General features: G+C 27.0%; 2 protein-coding genes and 1 long non-coding RNA gene across 5 annotated transcripts in view; 2 read left to right on the forward strand and 1 right to left on the reverse strand.

Annotated features, from left to right (window-relative positions):
- LOC145763843 (WD repeat and FYVE domain-containing protein 3-like) overlaps positions 1-14,132 on the forward strand; it is a 46,722-nt gene extending 32,590 nt beyond the window's left edge. The window contains exons 50-70 of the mRNA XM_082575378.1: positions 62-277; positions 513-807; positions 1,219-1,362; positions 1,912-2,050; positions 2,566-2,651; positions 3,247-3,388; positions 3,966-4,085; positions 4,576-4,693; positions 5,252-5,361; positions 6,001-6,154; positions 6,583-6,733; positions 7,325-7,466; positions 8,042-8,186; positions 8,548-8,711; positions 9,123-9,269; positions 10,051-10,233; positions 10,527-10,715; positions 11,398-11,496; positions 11,959-12,088; positions 12,424-12,535; positions 12,819-14,132. Coding sequence (XP_082431504.1) covers positions 62-277; positions 513-807; positions 1,219-1,362; positions 1,912-2,050; positions 2,566-2,651; positions 3,247-3,388; positions 3,966-4,085; positions 4,576-4,693; positions 5,252-5,361; positions 6,001-6,154; positions 6,583-6,733; positions 7,325-7,466; positions 8,042-8,186; positions 8,548-8,711; positions 9,123-9,269; positions 10,051-10,233; positions 10,527-10,715; positions 11,398-11,496; positions 11,959-12,088; positions 12,424-12,535; positions 12,819-12,882 — 3,050 coding nt within the window. The 3' untranslated portion in view covers positions 12,883-14,132. The remainder of the gene's footprint in view (positions 1-61; positions 278-512; positions 808-1,218; positions 1,363-1,911; positions 2,051-2,565; positions 2,652-3,246; positions 3,389-3,965; positions 4,086-4,575; positions 4,694-5,251; positions 5,362-6,000; positions 6,155-6,582; positions 6,734-7,324; positions 7,467-8,041; positions 8,187-8,547; positions 8,712-9,122; positions 9,270-10,050; positions 10,234-10,526; positions 10,716-11,397; positions 11,497-11,958; positions 12,089-12,423; positions 12,536-12,818) is intronic.
- Positions 14,133-20,895, forward strand: LOC145763845 (uncharacterized). Of its 2 annotated transcripts, none has more exons than XR_014288460.1 (11): positions 14,133-14,239; positions 15,768-15,883; positions 16,321-16,452; positions 16,700-16,837; positions 17,219-17,432; positions 17,837-17,974; positions 18,356-18,523; positions 18,944-19,087; positions 19,247-19,318; positions 19,386-19,514; positions 19,726-20,895. It is a non-coding gene; the product is annotated as an uncharacterized LOC145763845 (long non-coding RNA). The 2 variants fall into 2 exon arrangements; XR_014288461.1 differs by having other exon boundaries at positions 18,356-18,506.
- On the reverse strand, positions 14,727-21,660 carry LOC145763844 (TBC1 domain family member 30-like). Of its 2 annotated transcripts, XM_082575379.1 has the most exons (13): positions 21,381-21,660; positions 21,037-21,179; positions 20,547-20,711; positions 20,246-20,307; positions 19,831-20,028; positions 18,933-19,124; positions 18,350-18,518; positions 17,858-18,029; positions 17,200-17,418; positions 16,676-16,815; positions 16,254-16,436; positions 15,746-15,853; positions 14,727-15,416 (listed from the first exon to the last, which is right to left on the reverse strand). In XM_082575379.1, the coding sequence occupies exons 1-13, from the start codon at positions 21,446-21,448 to the stop codon at positions 15,280-15,282; spliced, it is 1,956 nt and encodes a 651-aa protein (XP_082431505.1). In that variant the 5' UTR covers positions 21,449-21,660; the 3' UTR covers positions 14,727-15,279. The 2 variants fall into 2 exon arrangements, with proteins under 2 accessions (XP_082431505.1, XP_082431506.1); XM_082575380.1 differs by lacking the exon at positions 21,381-21,660 and having other exon boundaries at positions 20,943-21,139.
- Between the last annotated feature and the right edge of the window lie 205 nt (positions 21,661-21,865).

The raw sequence follows: 21,865 nt of genomic DNA on the forward strand, positions 1-21,865 counted from the left end.
TTATTGTATATATAAATGACTATTTTTTTAAATAATATTTTTAACTAATTTTATTTTTTAGATAAAGAGATTAATATAATGGAGGAAGATAACGAAGAAGCAACCATCTTGAATATTTGTTTAATTTGTCAAGAAAATCAACCCAACCCAGATAAAAGTCCTGTAAAGTCCAACTTCAAAGATGTAACAGTCTGTGATTTATGTGGTTGTGTTGTTAGACATCAAACTTTAAGTTCTGTATCTCAAGTTGATGGCGTTTCAGATGAAAATAAACAAGGTATTATTGTGATTAAAAATCTTTAATTTTTTATTTTTTTTTTATTTTAGAAAAATAATTTATTCTTTTATTTATTCTCGATGTGGCAAGGTCGACTTTATGACCTAAACATAGAGTAACATCAGTTACCTCGACCCAGTCTCGAGTTATTAATACAATTTGTATTTTAAAATAAATAAAAAAAGGGTAAATAAATATAAACTGTCTTAAGTACATGTTGTTTTTCATGTTCTAGAATCACCCAACCTTGAAAAAATATCAGAAGGCAATGAACTAGAATCCACCAACTGTGAAACAGAAAATAAAGATGTCGAAAAAATCGAAAAAAAATCTGAAAAATTAGAAAATGATTCCAATGAAAGTTCAACTAATTTAAATAGCGATGATGTCACAAATGGTGATGTCACAAACAAAACTGAAAACAGTGTTACCAAATCACAATCAAATTTATCGGATATTATTTCACAAGAACAAGAGAAACCAGACAACCAGGCAATTCTAAAACTTTTAGAAAAAGGAGAAAAAATAAGGTAACATCTTAATCTATTATATTTGCTAATTTTATTGTAAATTTTAAATTTAGATTTTTAGTATTAGTAATTGATAGCCCGCCTTATAGTTGACCGTTATATGCTTGCAACTTTAAATTTATATCTGGCTGTAATGATTTACTTGTACACTACATACTGCAGTTTTATTTATTTTATAGACCTATATATTAAACATACACAAATATCTATATCGTCCACTATGTTATATTATATATAGATTTTAATATTCATGTAAATTACTAATTAAGTATAAGTGTATCTTAAAAAAAAATATTTTTAAGCTTAATTTTCAATTACAATTCATTAATTTTTTGTATCAGTTTTTGTAATTCAACATTTTTTAATTAAATTTTAAAGAGTTTTTTCTTAAATGAATTTAAATTTTTTTAGGAGTATGTTTCGTTCAGCGAGAGTTCAAGGATTGGATGTATACGAAGGTTTGTTATTGTTTGGTCGTGATCATTATTACATCATAGATGGGTTTACAATGTTGAAAAGCAGGGAGATCAGGGATATATCACTTCTACAAGGAGAGTAAGTAGAATACTGTAAAAATGTAAATTAATAATACCATGATACTGTGCCCATTGATTGGTCATAAAGGATATAAAATATCTTAACCGGTACATTTTAAATTGATTACTGTAAAAATGGTAACTTAAACTTGTTTAAAAATTTTGTTTTAGTTAGTTTATGCCACCAACTTAAGTAAAATTTGCATAAAAATTTACAAAATTGTAAGGTAAACTTGAGTATGATTAGATATCAGGCTTTAAAAATGCTTAATTATATTTTTTAAATTTTAAATATGTATTGAATCTGTTTTTTTTTTAAGTTTGGTTATAAACTAAAATCAGTTGTAATGATATATTTAAACTGACAAAGGCAATTTGGACAAGTTTGTGGTAACAAATGTTATTCTATAATAAAGTTGTAAAGTTAGCCTTCCAACATTAAAGATAAATTAAAAGCTAAAAAAATTGGGGTTATGATTAGATATTGTAATATAAGCAAATAGCTTTGTTTTTTTAAATTGAAATTATAATTTTTTTTGTTAAATCTTTAAATTAAATTTGATTTTAGACATGACCCTATAATCCCCTCAGCTTCAAGAAGTAGCCAAGACAATTTAGTAAATGAGAAGAAGTCGTTCAATAGAATGTGTAGTAAATTTGCTTATAATGATATAAGGGAAGTTCTAAAAAGAAGATATCTGCTACAGGTAGGTTATGTTAAAAATTAGGATTTTTGGATGTATTTATTTTTTCATTTAAGTAGACTTTATTTTTTAAGGTAATATCTCATGCTGTAGCGCCCTTGAGTAAGGCGCTATAAACGGTATGACTCCTGCTGAGCCAACACTTAATCAGCAGCATAATTATCAGGCAATTATAATCTATAATATCCCAAACTACCACAGGCAACTCGAGGCTGGGTCGAAGTAAGTGATATTACTCTATGTTTAAGTCGCACATTCGACTTTCCTACATCGAGGATAAAGATATGTACAAAAAAAAGAAAAAAAAGTAGTTTCTTAAATGTTGTATTAAAAATGTTTAGAATGTTAAAATTAGCACAACACTGTGTTATCAAATTGACTTAGGTTTAATGTTTATATGAATATTAGAAACCTAGGATAACCTGTACTAACATACAAATAATTAGCTTTAGATGATAAGTTTATATGTAAGTGCTTTATGTGATATAACATTAACTTAATAATAATGTTTTGTACAGAACATTGCTTTAGAAGTATTCAATAAAGATGGAACTAATTATTTATTGGTTGTCCCTCAAGGAACAAGGTCAAAGGTTTATAACAAGTGAGTATTTGTTACTTCTTTATTTTATGTTTTATTAATTTTGTAGACCTGTAAATTAAACATAAATGATGTATATTGTCCACTATGCTTTAATATATGGATTTATTTTGTCAATTTTATTTTAAACTTGTATTACAAAGGATTTAATAAAGGTGACAATTTAGGATCCAATCTATGCCACTTTTTGGATTAAATTAATACCTAGTAATTAAGTTATATTTTACTATTCTGCCATTTAAGTATTACTTTTTTAAAATAAGTTCTAATAGTCATTTTTTTGTAGTTTTTTTTAATATTCTTTATATCACATTATGCAACAATTTTTAAATGTTTCAATTTCCAATATAGAAAAATACTTTATGACCCAAACATAGAGTAACAACTGTTACCCTGACCCAGTCTTAAGTTGCTTTTGGCATTTGGGATATTATAGATTATATTTGTCTGATATCTTATTGACTGATTGGTTTTTGGCTAAGCAGGCTTTCATATCATTTACACGCCTTACTTAAAAGTTTCACAAAATAAAGGCAGTAAGGATTAAACATTAAACCAATAACCTCATATTTTACATGATTTTGATTACTTCTTTCAGGTTTTTTTCATATGCGACCACATTATCAGATCGTGGCAAGGATTCAATATCAGGACAACGAAGTGGTTTAAATATTGAACAACAAGGACCCACTTTACTAACAAGTTTGATTGGGGAAAAAACTGTTACAAGCAGATGGGAGGTGAATAAAGATTTTAATCTTTCTAAAACTTAATTATTTGAATAAAATTTATGTTTAAAACTTTCTTCATTATTTACTAATTTATTAAGTATGCTTATTTAGTATGTATATAGCAGAATTTTGTAGGTATAATAAAACTAAAGAAATTAGAATATATATTAAAATGATTCAGTATGTTTATTAAAGCAATGATTAATTTAATATCTTTATGATTAAATTTATTTACTTATTTATTATTAATTAAAATTAATCAAAAGATTTCAAATCATGTTTTAGTTATTAAACTAATCTAGTTTTTTTTTTAAATTGTTATATATAAAAACTGTTTTTTAACTTTAGATAGAATATTGGTACTTATACAGGCAACTTGAGACTGGGTCGGAGTAACTGATGTTACTCTATGTTTAAGTCGCGCATTCGACTTTCCCACATCGAGGATAAAGATATACAAAAAAAAATAAAAATTTCTAAAAAAAGGGCAATTATTAATCAAATATTTTGTACTTTTCCGGAATAGATTTACTAATTAAAATCAAAAATGCAATGTTAATTAAATTTTTATGTTAATCTTTATTAGAGAGGTGAAATAAGTAACTTTCAATACTTGATGCACTTAAACACCTTAGCTGGACGATCTTACAACGATCTCATGCAATATCCAGTTTTCCCTTGGATCATAAGTGATTATACTTCACAGGTATTTAACTATAACATTTACTAGTTGTTAGTTTGCCCTATGGTTGGCATTTTAATTGTTGTAATATGGTCTCAACTCTCAACTAATATTTGCTTCTAATAATTTGCCTGCACAACACAAATGGTGTTTTCTGTTTTATTTTGCTTGCCCAAAAATTAGACATATGTATATATATATATGTTCTTAATTAAGCTTTATTAAATTTGGATTACTTTTGTTTAAATATGGAATAGAATAAAATTTAAAACACATTTTAACATTAGCTTTTTAAAACAATATAAATTAGCATCTATAAAAATTTGACAACCTTGCTTTTTCTAAATGTTAACCAAAATTTTTAAACATGGTAAAAATATATTGTTAACTTTATGTAATTTCACAAGTATTTAAAATGACTTAAAAATATTGGTTCTAAAAAATAGCTTAACCCAAACCTATACCTTATCATAGTTATCCTAAAATTAAAATTAAATCTTTATATTTTTTCCAGCAATTGGATTTAAACAACCCAGAAACTTTCAGGGATTTGAGTAAACCAATGGGAGCACAATCTGAATCAAGGTTGGATCAATATAAGAAAAGATATAAGGACTGGGAAGAATTAGGAGGTAAATATGTTACTACATAGTTTGTATGTGTTTATATGGCAACCAAAAAAGAGATAAAAACAAGGTAAAGAAGTTAGAAAACCTAATTTGTATTCAGTCACAAGTTTATATACATTAAAGCTCAGTGGACAATATATATGTATATGTTTATATATATGTATTTATGTATGTCCATTTATAGACAAAACTGTTGTTTGGGACGCTTAAGTAAAATATCAGGGACAAATATTTGTTAAGAATTGCGACTTTATTACAACAGTTATAATCCTTACCATAGGGCTATCAACTATATGGAATAAAACTCAGTAGAATATTTTTCATTCTGTAAAATTACGTTTAATATGCAGCCTATGGACAAAAAACGTGTTGTTATAAGTAAGGCTTTTTAAAACTTTTTTCTGAAATTAAACAGTTCAATGAACTTTATAAGGTCATACCAAAAATGTTAAACTAGCAAAGGTAACATAAGGCTAGGTTAATGTAATAAAATATATTGAATAAAGCTAAAGCTTATTTATCTAACTGTTGTCGATGCTCACAAACTAATATATATTTCAGCAATAGAAACTCCACCTTACCATTATGGTACCCATTATTCATCAGCTATGATAGTTGCCTCCTACTTGGTAAGAATGGAGCCATTTACCCAACATTTCCTAAGATTACAGGTTTGCAATATAATATATTTTTGTTTTCACTAAAAATAGTAACTTGATTGTATGGTTTAGCATATCTAGGGTAATACCAGTTTTATTTTTTTTTTTGAATAAGCATAAGGTCTGATTTAAAATAAATTGGTGGCCTCATTTATTTTGCCTTTTTCTGTTGTTAAGATTGATTTTTAAGCCTACAATCAACATAGTTTAATAGTGGTTTATATAAAGGTTTCCTTTTTAAAAAATTAAAATTGTTTATTCTTATTTTTAAATGAATTTAAAAATTAATTATTTTGCTCAGCAACCTTCACTTTTTCAATACTAAAATTAATCTTCTGCAAGTACCAATATAAAACATAATGATATTATTTTTTGACTTTTTTTCCGTTGGTAAGGTTAATTTTTAAATCTGCATTTAATATAGGTTTGTATTGGTTTATATAGTTTTAAAATTTAAAAAGGTCAAGCAATGTTTTTTATTTAACAAATTTTTATTTAACTGCGTTTAGTTTTTTGAACAAGTATTTTTTTGCAAGTATTGATTTTGTCATTTTTTTGGCATAAATATATTATTTATTGCAAGTCTTTCTACTACTCTTGGTGCGCAAGAAACCTAAATAAAAGAATATAACATTTTTTGTTTTTCAACAGGGCGGTCACTTTGACTTAGCAGATCGAATGTTCCATTCAATTAAAGATAGTTGGTTCTCAGCAAGTCAGAAGAATATGGCAGATGTTAAAGAATTAATTCCCGAGTTTTTTTATCTCCCCGAGTTTCTACTCAACTCAAATCGGTTTGATCTTGGTAAGTTTGTTTAGTTTATAAGCTTTGTGTTAATATAAAAAGTATTATTATTGGTAGTATTATCTTTTTATTTTATTTTTTATACTTTTTAAATCTTTCAGCTAACTGTTTTAAAATAATTTTATTACATTAATAATATTTATAAAAACATCTTTTTAACAAGTTTTTTTCCCCAATTTTTTTTTTTAATTCAAAAAAATTCTTTTAAAATTTAAGTTTACTTAATATTTAGGTTTTGTTAATGTTAAATTTTTAGTAGTACCCATTTTTTTATGCTTTTAAAATTTTTGTGCCAAATATTTTAAATATTTTTCATTGTATTTTTCTTATTTAATAAATAACATTTTAGTTACCAATTTTTCCAAATGTACTTTAAAAATAGCAAAAAATATTCAAAATCAAATTTTATAAAAAAAATCTTTTTCAAGGTCAAAAACAGAATGGAGTCCAACTCAACGACGTGATCTTACCTGAGTGGGCTCGGGGAAGTCCTCATGAGTTTATTAGAGCTCATCGGGAGGCGCTAGAGTGTGATTATGTGTCTGCACATCTACATGAATGGATTGATCTCATATTTGGGTAAACACTTTTTTAAATAAAAAAAATATACACAGTAAATACTTTTAAAAATCTATTTTAAAAAGTAAATTTTTTTTAAAGATTTTTTATTATATTAATTATATTTTTTAATTTTTACTGGTATAAGTGTTAGTTTTTTTCATCGTGACACATTAGAGTAATAAGTTTTATATTTTTATTGGGTAAGGGTGTGCTATTGTGACAGGTTTAATCTATTTGTAAACGCTGGGCTCAAGGCCAAATAGTGAAGCATTGGTGTGACTCGAACCCGCAAACTTTTGGCCTTTGCAAAATGTGCTGTTGTTATGTGTTTAAGCTATTTGTAAATGCCGAGTTTAAGGGTAAATAGTGTGGCATTGGTTTGGCTCAAACCCACAACATTTTGGTGCGAAGTCCGAGGCCATAAACACTAGATTTTGATATATTTTTTGGGTGAGAGTATTCAGTTGTGACAAGTTTAAACCATGCTTAAACGTGAGCACCATGCGACAAGAGTGGCTCAAATTCAGAACCTTTAAGTTCCTAATCTGATGTCATTACTAGTACACCATACTAACAAATCTTACTAATTTTACCTCTTTATATTCCTAGTTACAAACAACAAGGTGAGGTGGCATTAGAATCCTACAACGTGTTTCACCATTTATTTTATGAAGGTGAAGTTGATATTTATTCAATTAAGGATCCACTACAGAGGAATGCAACAATTGGATTTATCAACAACTTTGGACAAGTAAGTTAGATCTTGGTTTAACTTACTCTTTATTGAACTATAAACTAACTTTGGTTTTCGTAAAACTTTAATTGTCTAAATTTTTTTTTCTATTTTAGTCTATGTTTTGTAAGTGCAACAGACCTATCATAATTTTTGTTTTAAATACCTACTTCAGACATTTTTTAGGAATTTAATTATTTGGTTTGTTGTTTGATTTTATTATTTGATTGAATTTAATAACTTTGCTTAACTTAGGTGATAAATATTAAAACTTTAAATCTAATGTATTTTTTTAATAATTAATTGAATTGGCATTGTTGTTCTTTCAACCTGTTTAGTTATATTTTGCGAAAATTTCTAATGTTTAATTATTCTTTACTAGTCGCTCTACGTTTGGCATTTTAATTGTTGTAATATGGTCACAACTCTCAATTAAATTTACCTACCAAAAACTGGCAGTTTTATATATTTTGTATGCCTATAAATTGGACATACATATATATAAATGCGCACTGAGCCCTGCCATATATATGGATTCAATAAACTACACATAACAATCACTTTTGAAATTTATTAAAAACTTTTAATTTTAGATCCCTAAGCAGTTGTTTAAACGACCTCACCCACAGAAGAAGCAAAGATGGTTGAAACTACCACTTGAACCATACAATGTTGTTAATGATAAAGTTTTTTACAGACAACTGGATAATTTAAAACATTCAGCCAATCCAACCAAAGGTAAGTCATATTTGTTTTGATTTTTTGTGTTACCAAAAGAAAAAATTCATTTTGTTTGACTTTAATAAGTAAAGAAAAACATAATTTTTATTATCTAGTTTTAAGGAAACACAAAATTTTTAAGTTTTGTAAACTATTTTGTTAAATATATTTATTTATTCTTGATGTGAAAAGGTCAACTTCACGGCCAAAACTTTGAGTATTATTAGTTACCCTGACTCAGTCTCGAGTTACCTTTGCCAGTTTGGGATATTTTTAAATATAATTGCCTAATAATTAACCTGCTGATTAAAATTTAATTTTTCGTAGATCACTTTTTTTTAAATTTTTGTAACTGTTTTTACAAAAAAAATTTTCGTAGAACTTCCCACTGCAATAGGTTGTATGGTTGTCCATGATAGAGGAGTATTTGTAACCGAACAGGGAAAATCCCTCATACCACCACTTAACACTAGATATATTGGTTGGGCAAACAAGGACAAAAGTGTGAGAGTCGGATATTATGAAAGCGAAAAACCTTTGCAGGTCAAAATTTTTTATTTTTTTTTATATTTTTTGGATTTTTCAAAAAAAAAATTTGAATTTAGAGTTTTTTTAAGTTATGTTAATTTTGTTTTTTTTATTTATCTAAATTTTTGCACTTTTTTGAAGTTGTTTTTATTAACATAATTTAAATAAAATGTTAAAAAACTTCTATATATATAGTGTAAATTTGGTGTTATGTTACATATAAATAAATATATAATTTACTTTTAAATTTTTTTTCTTATTATTTAAAATTTTCTCGGTTATTGAAAATTTAATTTTATATTAGGTCAATTGTGATTAAAAAATAAACTTTTAAATTACCTATATATATAATATTAATTTTTTGTTACTTTTTATTACATTTTGTATGTCATTTACCAAACGACTTTTTTTTTTATAAATTCATAGATATTTGAGAACCTATGTTGTGGAGATATAACATGTGCTGTGATGGCAACTGAGACATTGTTTATAACTGGAGATCATAACACTGTTGTTAATATATGGGAGATACCTGCTTTAAAAGATAGAAATAAAACCATGACCCTTATTAAGGTAAACTCAAAATAATTTTCTATTATATAAATATACAAACCATTACAATAAAATCTAATAAATTGATATTTTTAACTACTTTAAAATCCAATCTTTTTACTTTTCGCCAAAAAAACAAATTTTTAAATGATTTAGCTCTGCAGGACTCTCTTATTAAAATTATATTCAAATTTTCTATTCAAATTTATGAACTTGCAAAAAATGAAAATATATTTGCAATTTTACTACCTTAATCTATATACAATGAAGCTTGGTGGGCAAAATACTTAAATGTCCAATTTAAAGATTTTTTAGATAATTAAAACTACCATTCGTGGTGCACAAATCATCATGAAAATATATTAGTTGTGACAAATTATTTAAATATATATAGTAAATCATAATATGACAATTAAATTGCAGTTACCAACTAATATATATAAAAAAAACTGCTTTCGTGGTGCATGGGTGAATCAACTAAGGCAATTATTAGTTGTGACCTTATTATGACAATGAAAATTTTGCCTATGGGGCGGGGTATCAACTAGTGTATATAAATCATGCGGAATAATACTATAAATAGTACGGTAGTGTGGTTAAGCAGTCATGGCTGCGGACTATGAGCCAAAAGGTTTCGGGTTTAAGCGGCACCATTGCCACACTATTTGCCCTTGAGCCAGAAGTTACGAATACCTCAAACACATCATAACAGCTCACGTTTTCTCATTAGAAAATATAAAACCTATCACTTTACGGTGATATGGAAAAAAAAAAAAATAACACCATAAATAATTATTTTTAGTCTTTGTATGGGCACACTAAGCCAGTCACCAGCATAGCAGCATGTGCAGGGTTTAGTATTATAGTAACTGGATCACAAGATGGATCTTGTATTGTTTGGGACCTTAATCATCTTGCTTTTGTAAGGCAATTATTACATCAGAATGATTCAGAGATTTCACATGTTTCTATCAATGAAAAAACTGTAAGCTAAAAGTTTTAAATATTAAAGTTGCCAAACCTTGTTTTTTTTAATATTTTCCAAAATCATATGACTAGATTAATTAATATTTTGTGTATATTTTAAAAATTATCTTAAGTATTAATTTAAATTTAAATAAATAAGTTTTGTTCATAAAAACCAATCTTTGTTTTTAATATATCTAATAACATCTGCAGAATTATTTTTTTAACCCCCAATATTTAAAAAAAAAAATTTCCTGTTTTTATTTTCTTTTCAAATTACTGTTTTATATTTATTCTAAAAAAATTTTTCAGGGCAATATTCTAACAAGTTCTGATGCCAACTTATGTTTATGGTCAATCAACGGACAACTTATTGCATTTGCAAGTGCTTTATCCTCAAATATACGCCACCAAAAGATAACGGCGCTATTGAGTAGTTACTTAAATGAATGGGATCCTGATGCTGTAATATGTACTGGCCATAGCGATGGTTACGTTAGAGTAAGTAAAAATTTTAAAATTTTATTTTTATAATTTGACTCCACCATAACATAACATTTTTAACCTTATTTTTTATTCATAAAATTGACTTTGTCAATGTTGTTGGCTTGATGATATTGCTTAACCATTTAAAATTTTTGTGGGCAGTTTTTGGTTACTTTTTTTTTGTATATATCTTTATTCTCGATGCGGAAAGATTAACTTTACGACCTAAACTTAGAGTAACATCAGTTTCCCTGACCCAGTCTCGAGTTGCCTGTGACAGTTTAGAATATTTTAGAGATTATAATTGCCCGGTAATTATACTGCTGATAAAGTGCTGGCTCAGCAGGAGTTCATATCGTTTATAGCGTCTTACTCAAGAGCAGTACAGCAAGAGATCACTGGGAATCAAACCCAAGACTTTATGTAGTGGAGGAAGTTTTCTGACCACTACACCACGTTGCCGGCAATAGCACCGTTGGCACTTGTGTCTTTATATAATACAATAGCTAGGTTTTAGTCTAAATAACTGATGTTATTTTCTGGCATTAAAGTCAAATATAAATTTAACAAGTAAATAAACTAGTCATACCAACAGGTCAACAGTTTACTAATTTTATTAGACTTACCCAATATAAAGACTCGGTTATATATTATGTGTTGTCTATACAATAAAATTAAAATTTTGTTATTTTTTAAGTTTTGGGGTATAGAACACGTCCAAGTTCCAGAAAGTTCCTCCCAAGTTGAACATGATTTGTACATGAGTTCAAACATCGAAAACCATAAGTTTCATGGGGTAAGTTAAAAATCTATTTTCATTTACATTGGGTTAAGTGAACATATCATATGCTGTAAATCATGTTTAAATATTAATAATTTTGACAAATTTTAAATCATGAATTAAATTTTTTATTTTTTTTTTATTTTTAATTTTTATATTTTTTTTATGTTACTTTTATTTATTTGGCCATTTTTCTATAACTAGTTAAACAAAAAAATACATATAACATTTTTCACAAAAAGATGCCTTATTCTTATAAAAACGATTGTGCTTAAAATAGTTTAATTTTGTTGTTAAAAAACAAAGCTTAACAATATTATCCAATATTGAGGCTAAAAAATCAACTTCTCAACATGAGAGAGATCTACTATTATTTTTTATATGTAGTAAATTATACTAAGAAAATTACAATTTTTTTAACAACTATATATTTGAAGGGTTACTACTTTAACATAACCTACCTCTGTTATATTTCAGGTGTTGAACCAAGCAGACACCACCTCATTATGTTCAGTAGGTGAGTTAACGGTTTTACCTTGGAATGATATTGCTAAGGTGGAATTATCAACAGATGAAAAGAAAAATAATGAAACCAAACTAGCTCCGGGTAAATATTTATTTTTATTTATTTTTTTACACTTATTTATCCTCAATGTGGTAAGGTCGACTTTACAGCTTCAACATAGAGTAACATCAGTTATCCCGACCCAGTCTTAGGTTGCCTGTGGCAGTCTAAGATATTATTAATCATAATTAATTGATATCTAAGGCGATAATAAAGTGTTGGCTCAGCATGAATTTATACTGTTTATATCGCCTTACTTAAGAGCAGTGAAGACAAAAAAAATTACTTAAATTTTAATTTTTTAGACCTTTATAAGATTAGGGTTAATATATTTTAATTTTTATTATAAGATTTTTAAATTAATATTTTATTATCAGGTTTCAGATGGAAGCAACAATTAGTGTTGAAAGGGAAAATCCAACTCCCCCAAATTACTGACAAATCTTCAAATACTTTTATCCCCAAAGTTGCTACTATCGCTATTTCCAAGTAAGTTTAATTAAATACATATTAGTCAATAGCCCGCGCACCACAAACAGCAGTTTTATTTATTTTGTAGGCCTTTAAATTGGATATATATATACATATTGTACACTAAGCTCCATTATATATTTTTATATTTGTGATCTATGATTTTGTATGTAATTAATTGAGTAGATGAATTTTTATTGCATATGTTTATCGTATATCATGTTGAGATTTAAAATGTGATTTTTTTTAAATGCCTAAACAACTACCATTGCTTTAACCCCTTTTTTTATTTGCTTTACAGAGATCATCAGAAATTGTATATTGGTGATAGTGAGGGAAGGGTTTATACTTGGACATGTACTTAACATAAATAAGAAAATATTAACCATTACTTGCCAAAACTATTAAGAAGCTATTATATATAAGTAATGGCTACTAGCAGCTTAAAATAGATTATTGCATAAGATATAGGTCTGTACAACTTTATGTACTTTGAAATATATCAGGAGGAACATAAAAAAAGAACTTAATACTGGAAATTTTGAAGTCTGCTGTGAACAACTTAAAGCCATTAAAAAGTGCAATGGACAAAGCATTAAGTTACACTTTTATATACTTTAAAATCACCACCTCTTAAGCAGAATTTTGGATGAAAAACTGCATTATAAGCCATTTAATGGTTCTAACTTAAAGGAAACTTTTACTAAAACAACGATTGGCCTTATTTTGAAGCTTCAATAAGATTATTTTTTGTATTTATCATCAAAATTGAATTTTTTCAGCAAAGCTACTTAACTGTGCCAGTATTGTGCCAGTGATAAACATTACTTTATGCCATTTCAATGGAAAAGATTACATGAACTCTAAAACAACAGAAATTTAAAAACTAATTCATCCCTTACTGCTATCAAAATTAAAGTTTTACTGCTATCTTCGATATTAAGCATGTTAATATTTATGTCTATGGTACTATTAATAAATATTGATATCTATATATATTAAAGGTCAGTTGCTTATAGCTAGTACATACTGCCAAACTAGCATTGCCATTATTCTTATTTTTGTGCAATATTTCTCAACGTTGTGACAACTTTTGTTTTCTCATATTTTATTAACATTGGTACCTACATTACATTGCAATGAACTTTAACTTAAAGTGCAGAATATCTTGTAGTTCACATTTAAAAGCGTGTAAAAATGCACTATGTAATGTATATCTTGTTTTAGATGATATATAGTGCTTCAAGTAGATGAATTTTTATTAAAAATAGTAGAGTTATTGATTTTCCTTTAAATTGCACTATCCTATATTTTAGAATCTAAAATTTATGAAATTTATTTTTTGAACTGTGAGTATGAAGCTATACTTGGTTTTATGCAGTGATTATGACACTGTAACTTCTATTATTTTCTCATATAACACAGGTTAGGTGCTATAGCCTGTATATTTGTTGCTTTTTGCCATTTTTATTCCAAGTGTTGCTTTACCAATGTAGCAAAAGTGCATGCACTGAAATTCAAACATTTATGTTTTTTAATCAAATATCATTAAAGAGAGTGTGAAATAAGTAAGATACTGATATCTAGAAATGACTTATATTTATTTTGTGTGTAGGTTTTTGTTTATAGAATAGGGGTTTATATAAAACTATGATTTTCAATATGAAATGGGACCTATAAAGGAAGAACATTTAACTTTTGGCAAGCAAGCAAAGATAACCAGTAAGCATATATTTAAGAAAATCTTTGTACCTGCGGTGTAAACATTTTAATAATTTTAAGGTTGTGGGTTTTTATGTTGTTCACTTTTTTAAAGCTAGCTTTATTATTAAACAACATTTTTTGAGTAAGACAAAGATTTGCATTGTTTAAAATATTTACAGTTAAAATTGTTAGGTGTTATATAAATGGTTAAGATACTTTGCATCAGGTGGCTTTGATACTATTGTCAAAAATGGAAGCATCCTGATGCAAGGTTACACTTATTTTTATTAAAACTTACTTATTGGCAGGTTGATATTAAGGCAATGGTTTTTAATAAATACTATATACAACTGATAAAGGCACCCTAAAGCTTAGGGTAAAGGTATTAACCCTTTAAATAGGATATGAAGTTGATCTCCCTACTTTTTGGGTTATACATTAGCAAACATGGGTCAACTTTAAAGTTAAAAAAAACACGAATAAACTTTTAAAGAGTTCTAATTTATTAAACCTAAAATCTATTGCACAAATACAACAACACTATGACACAAACAATAAATTGCATTCAACTAAAAGGCATTTAAATAGAAATAATGATGTGCAAATTTAAAAAGCTTGAAAAATTGGCAGTCTTAAATAAATCTTATATAAAATTTAAAAATGTTGTTGTAAAAAAGGAGTATATTTTTGCGGTGTGTTTTATCTATTACAAAATGTTGAAATGCTTCATAATTTATGGTATGACATACAAAAAATACAACATAACCTGCTAACACTATTTCTTAAATGCCAGCACCATTACAACTAATAGTACCGTTAATAATTACTATCTATTCGAATTAAATCTATTACAGATGCGTTCATTTTCTATAAAAATAAATTTAAAAGTAGTTAAACTATGATTTACTTTACAATAAAGAGTCCTTTTAAAAAGCAACAGATAACTTATATTAATACTAATTTATATTTTTTGGATTCTACATGAACTAGTTGCCTACGTAGCAAAAAACAATGATTTATGTTGAAGTCTAATGTTATAACACTTGTGTTTGAAGTTATCATATTGCATTGTTAGGATTGCTTGAAGATTGCGGTGTGATTGAAGACATTGTTTTAGCTTTTGAAGTTTTGTTTTTACGTTTGTTTTTTCTTCTTTCTTGAATTTGAATAGGTTTTAAAGAAGGGCTTTGAATAGCTGAAAACATAACACAAAATCTTTAATGTTACTAATATTATTCAAATTTAAAAAAGTTATTTAAAACTTTTTAGGATAAAAAATAAATCACTTTTAAAAAAAGGAACTAATACAGTTTTATATATCCTGTGTGAATCATATTTATAAATCATCTTCCTTATTTTAAATAATTATTAGATATTTAATTTGTTACTTTTTCCTTTTTATAACAACAAGCCAAAACAACTAGTGTATGTATACACAAATTTTATTTATTATTGAATACACTTATAAGGCCGATATTTTTAATTTATTGCATATGTATTTGTATTTCTTCATTATTTACTTACATTCTTTCCTTTTAACTAACAGATGATTGACCATAACAGGAATATCAATTGGATGCATTAACTTTCCATTACCTTGCTTGTGACTACTTTGTTTCTGCGCTACTGAATCTAAAATGGGTTAAAAGGTTATAAAGGCATGTAAGTAAAACTTTACTGTTTTAAATGGTACGTTTTTAATATTATATTGCTTTGAAAAATTTGGGTATTTATTTTTTTATTGCAAAATTCTCGGTTACATAAGTTCAAAAAAAGGCTTTTTTACATTTTATGTGTAATAATGCTAAAAATGTATTTGTAAAGCCAAAATAGTGTCTGAACGACATTTATGTATGTCCAATTTATAAGCCTGCGAAATATGTGAAACTGGCTTTTGTGGTGTATGGGTAAATATTATTTAAGACCTGCAACAAAATTATGACAATTAAAATACGGCATGGGCCACTACATTGTGTTTACAATGACCACACATATATTGACATAAAGCATAGATTAACTACTTAATACATACTGGGTTTTGCATACACAAGATGAGCATTAAGTTGCCTTGATCTAATGGTCATGTACTGGTTCTTTAGTGCAGTTATATTGGTTGACATTCTTTCCGATACCATTCCACTTCCACGTTGGGTGGCAAACTTTTCACTAAATCTATCTTGGTTTGCTGCCAACTCTAAATTTTGTTTGCTTGGATCTGTGGAAATAAATTGGTAAGTTTAAACTTGGGTAAAATGTTGAAGCAAAATGGAAAATTTAACAAGTTAACCACAAGTTTTTGACTTGTCTTATGGCCAGATTTTTAAAATCATAAGCATTAAAATTGGCTTGAATTAACTAACTTTTTACTACATATTTCAAGTATGCCCCTCCAACATAAAAATATAGGGCAAATAAAATGTTTAAAATTAAACATTTGTTTGGGTTAAACCTCACCTTTAATTGCCTTCTTATTATTAGGTGAATGCTGGTTGGGTAACACAAAACCAGGAAAACAGAAGAAAGATTTATCGTCGTCATATTCTACTAAACTTGTGTCTGGGTCGGGGGTGATATCCCCTTTCTGTTTCTTAGTGCTAAAAATATATTTAATTTAAGGTAAATACTGATACACAAAATTACATTAATGTGAAGGTATACAAAATGAGTTTAATTTTGGGTTTTTGTAAAGATATTTTAAACACTACTCAATAGCTTGCCCTAAATTCAGGATTTTAATTATCGTAATATGGTCACAACTCTTAACTAATATTTGCTTATAATAATTTATCTGCGCACCACAAATGGCAGTTTTATTTATTTTAAAGTTCTATAAATGAAATATAATTAAATAAACACTTTTATCCTTTAAACACATTAAAAAAACAGGGTAATATTTAAATGAAAATTGACTGTAATCTAAGATAGATTGTAACCAAAAAGAATAATAAAAATTTAAAAACAATAAATTAAAAAAACACCTAAATTTGTCTTGTTCAGAGTTCTCAGCAGCAAATGGGGTGATATTGTAAGTATATTTCTCTCTTAGTTGATCTAAATGGGGAAAGGGAAATGCTGCAACTCTATATGACATCCTGACCAGTTCATCAGCTTTAATTAACTCATCATTCACTGCATTGTGCATTAACTCTGACATGGCACAGTAAAACTCATCTGCTGACTGGGTCACACCAATTTTCCTGGGAAAATAAAGGTAAAAAATGATAAATGTATTAAATAGTAGGTTATAATAATACCAGATTTTGCCCGTAGTAGATAAAAAATACCAGATTATTGCCCATAAAATAATGTTAAGTCCCTTTAAAAAGTGTCATTACAACTCTATATACCATAATACCAGTACTTTTGAATTAAAGCATTGAATTTATTTTTACTGAACTAATAACTATTTAAAAATTTCAAATTTAATCATGAAATAAGGTTAAGTCTTAAAAAAAGGGTCATTGCAATCACAATAATACACTACAAAAGCCAATTATTTTTTGGGGTTTTTTTAATTTTCATTACAAATAATTTTTAGTAAAAAACAATTTTAGTAAAAAAAAAAACAATTTTTCAGCAAAAATGGTAATTTAAAACTGTCTTAATTTTTAACAGATCCAATTACCCCCTACTTACTCTCCAAGTTTGGACCAAATAGAAAGTGAAACCCTCAATAAAATCTCATTCCCATCCAGCATGACTCCATCCCATATCCTTAAAACAGTAGTGGTTGGTAAACAGGTGGCAAACAAGGTGAGGAACCATTGCATTGTAAATACATTAGTAAGCGGAGGTTCATAGTTTGACCCTGTACATAATTTATTTTTTATACTTAGTTTATAAAACTCTTAAAGTGTATAGTTAAAAAATGGCCAATCCATATTTAATTAGGAGCTTTATCTTTGAAGCCAGTGTTTGTATATTGTTGTAAATGCTAAAAAATATAAATTAAAAAAATTGTAATTTTTTTGAGGTTTTTGTAACAAATTTATATACCACTCAAGTTTAAGCTAATCTAAAAGTTATAATTGTTTGCTATACATAAATATATTCTGAAAATCATAGGTATTTAAAACTTTTAGTACTGCTAATATAAAATATATACAATTATTAATTTTATTTCCAAACCTCTAGGATTTTCGTTTGCTTCCTTCTGCAGATCATCCAAATGTTTGGATAACTGTGGAAGTCTGAGTCTCAATAAATCTCGAAACACGGCCATGTCAACCGACAACGCTTGCAAGTTGTGGGCAAAATAATTCTCGGGTAATACACCGTCAACAAGGTACACCATTATCTAAGGTTAGAAATATAAACTTATATTAAGAAAGATAAACATAAATAAGTTCATTTCATCCATAATAACGAAGCTTGGTGGACGGTTTAAAATAAAATTGCTGTTTGTAGTGCGTGGGTAAATTATTGCAGACAAATATGAATTGAAAGTTTTTCACATATTACAAAAATTAAAATCTTGCTGTAGGGCAGTCAACTAGTGTTTAACTAATATAATAGATATGTTGTGATATAGTTGTGTGCATTTTTATGTATTTTACACATTTGTTGGTAACTGTTTAAGTAATTTACCTTATTAGACAAGTTTAAATTTAAACAACAGACTAGTCAAAAATCCTTAGTTTAAAAAAACACATTTAAATACATATAAAAAATAAAAAAACAATTTTAAATCCAAAAAAAACTTAATTCCTACTTTAAATGCAGCAACTTCATCTCCCTCAGTGACCAACAAAAGAAGAGCAGCAAGAACATTAAAACCCTGACAATACCCAACATCTTTGTTCCATCTCGCATAAGCCAACAACACTCTCTTTAACATCATTCTATCATCTTGTTTATTACTCTCAGGTGAGCTCAGATGGGTGTAACCTGTTCTGTGTAAATCCTAGAAAATAAGGTGATAAGGTGTTATTGTTTTAGTGGTCATTTAATTAGAAAAGGGATCTTATATATTGGATCTTGGTGGATGATAAAAAATAGATCTAGCTAATGATGTACAATTTATAGGCATACAAAAAAATGTGCGGCTATTAGTGATGCACAGACATGGAAATTATATGTAAATCCTAGTAAAATAAGGTAATAAAATGTTATTGTTTTAATATTTATTTAATTAAATAGAAACTTATATCTATGTTTTGTGCAGGTATCCATATATAATGGAGCTTAGTGGATGATATAAATATATTCATATACAGCTAATGATGTTCAAATTATAGGCCTACAAAAAGATGATGTTAGTGGTGGACCGGTATGTAAATTCTAGAAAAATTAGGTAACAAAATGTTATTCTTTTGTAAAATTTGTAAACTTTGGGAGTTTTGTTTATGTGTTAATTGATTTGGCAAAAAGGGTTTACCTTTTTTTAAATTTATGAGCCTTGTTACAATAAATAATTAATTAAGAGTTTGTTTAGATAACACTTATAAGCTATGTTTATTGATTAATTATTAAATTTTCTAATGTTCATTGTTTACACTTTACAGCCAACAAAATTCCATAATGACAAAAAACAACTACAAAACATTTTCCTTTTCAAGAGCAAAATTAAATTAATTAGTTAAACTTTTACTGATTAATTATTAATTAACCTTGACAATTTGATTTCCTAAACTTTCGTCTTCATCACAAATTCGGTCGCTAAAAACTCGTTTCAACATTTCCTTTCCACCACTAGGTGGGTTTAGCGAGTCAAGGTAATTATCGGCCAAACACAACCAGTTTCTCTTGCGCCAACTACTGGGCATTCCACCAGGTAGTCTCACAACAGCCCTTAGTGCGTCGCACCACTATAAACAAAAAATTTTAAAAATTAACTTTTTTGAAACTTTTTTTAATTAGTTTCATGACTTTAGGTTGGCATGGTAACAAATTAAATTAAGTTTGTAATTTCAGGGTTCTTTTAAGTTCCAAAAAAATTATACATCAAATATGGTTTCAAGGTAAAATGACTTGTTTACCTTAATTACCAATGTATTTATACCGAACAATTACACAATATATTACCTGTTTATATCCATTCGGTTCTTCCAACGGTTGTAAACTAAACTTTAACTTTGTGTCCACCCCTAAATGATTTTATTTTTATATTTATATTTTGTTTTGACCAGGAAAAAATATTTAAAAAAATTCACAGGAATAAAGACATTAAGTTGTTATTAAATTATTTTTTATAAACGCCAACAAAATATTTGTTTTTGGCATTTTAAAATCAATGAATATTAAAGGTAAATAATAACATTGTTAAACATAAGAATGTAGAAACTGTTATGTTTAAAAAATCTTAAAAGTTATTTTATAAGTTTACTTCTTTTTTGTGATACAGCTTGTAGAATCGCTGTTATTGTGTCACAATTTCTTTTATGTTTGTCACTCAATCTATTTCTTTGTTTAAGTTGTCGAACCAATTTAGTTGACATCACCGAAATTCTTTCATCGATTTCATTCTTCAATAATTCAAGCTCGGAAGTTTCTAAAAATCAAGTTTTAGTTTTTATATATGGAAAAATAATACATTTACTGTTTATAGCAATAAATATGTAAAAATTATCAACAAATTTAGCTTGTACAGCATAAGCAAAATTCAGTATAATTTTTGAAGTATTTTAAGTACAATAATGTATTTAGATGCAGAAAATGTCAAAGCTAGTTACATGGTTAAAGCATTTTACAAATTGTTTAATAGTAATAAATTAATAATTACCAAACCAAATATTATTTTTTCAAGATTGATTCTTAAGATAGCTTTTTAACATAAGCTCTGAAAAAAAGTTTTTCGTTTTTTCAAATAAAGTTACCACTTGATTTTAGATATGTAATCTGAATCTTTTTGTTTTGTTGTCGGGTCAAATCAACCAGCGTTTCCGTACAATTAATATTATTCACGTTATCGGACAAACATGTTTCTGTAGAACTATCAAACTGCTTTTGAAATTGATATCTGAAAAAAATTTTAAATAATATTTTTTAAATAAAATTGAATTTTGTTTTGCCATTGACTTTAAATAACAAAATTTTTTTTAAATAAAAGTCATTCTGACTATTAAATTTTTACTTACACTTCTCAAGATAAATTAAATGAAAATGATAATAAAACACGAATAAAAAATATATATTTGGTACAATAAATTCTATTTATTACCTGTTGTATATTTCACTTAGTAAGCTTTGAATGATAGCTTTATTATGAAAAGATTTCCGTCCAGACATTTTCAACCATTTGTCAGATTTTCAGTGTTAATTAAAAGCAAAAATTCGTTAATTGTCAGATCGTGGCTAATTTTATTACTTAAAAAATTTGGTTTCAGTTTTTTCCTCGTTATGGTCTTACTTAAAGTTTGACAAAACCTACAAAATTTGAATAAACTAAGTGATAATTTGTCAAAGTAATTAATTATATTTCAACAAAACGTTTTTTGTTTACTTTTCATTATTTGACCTACAGTAACCCCGTTTAAGGTTGCCAAATTTTTATATTTTCAATTTCCTTTTTTGAACAGTATATCTAAATTATCTTTTTTAATCCTTTTTATTTAATTTAACATAATTTTAGCACATTTTATTTAAAAAAAATAATTCAGTAATACGTTTAATGTTAAAACTGATAAGAGATCAAGTTATATATGT

Source organism: Corella eumyota, chromosome 1, assembly GCF_963082875.1.
Source record: "Corella eumyota chromosome 1, kaCorEumy4.1, whole genome shotgun sequence".
Taxonomy (NCBI): domain Eukaryota; kingdom Metazoa; phylum Chordata; class Ascidiacea; order Phlebobranchia; family Corellidae; genus Corella; species Corella eumyota.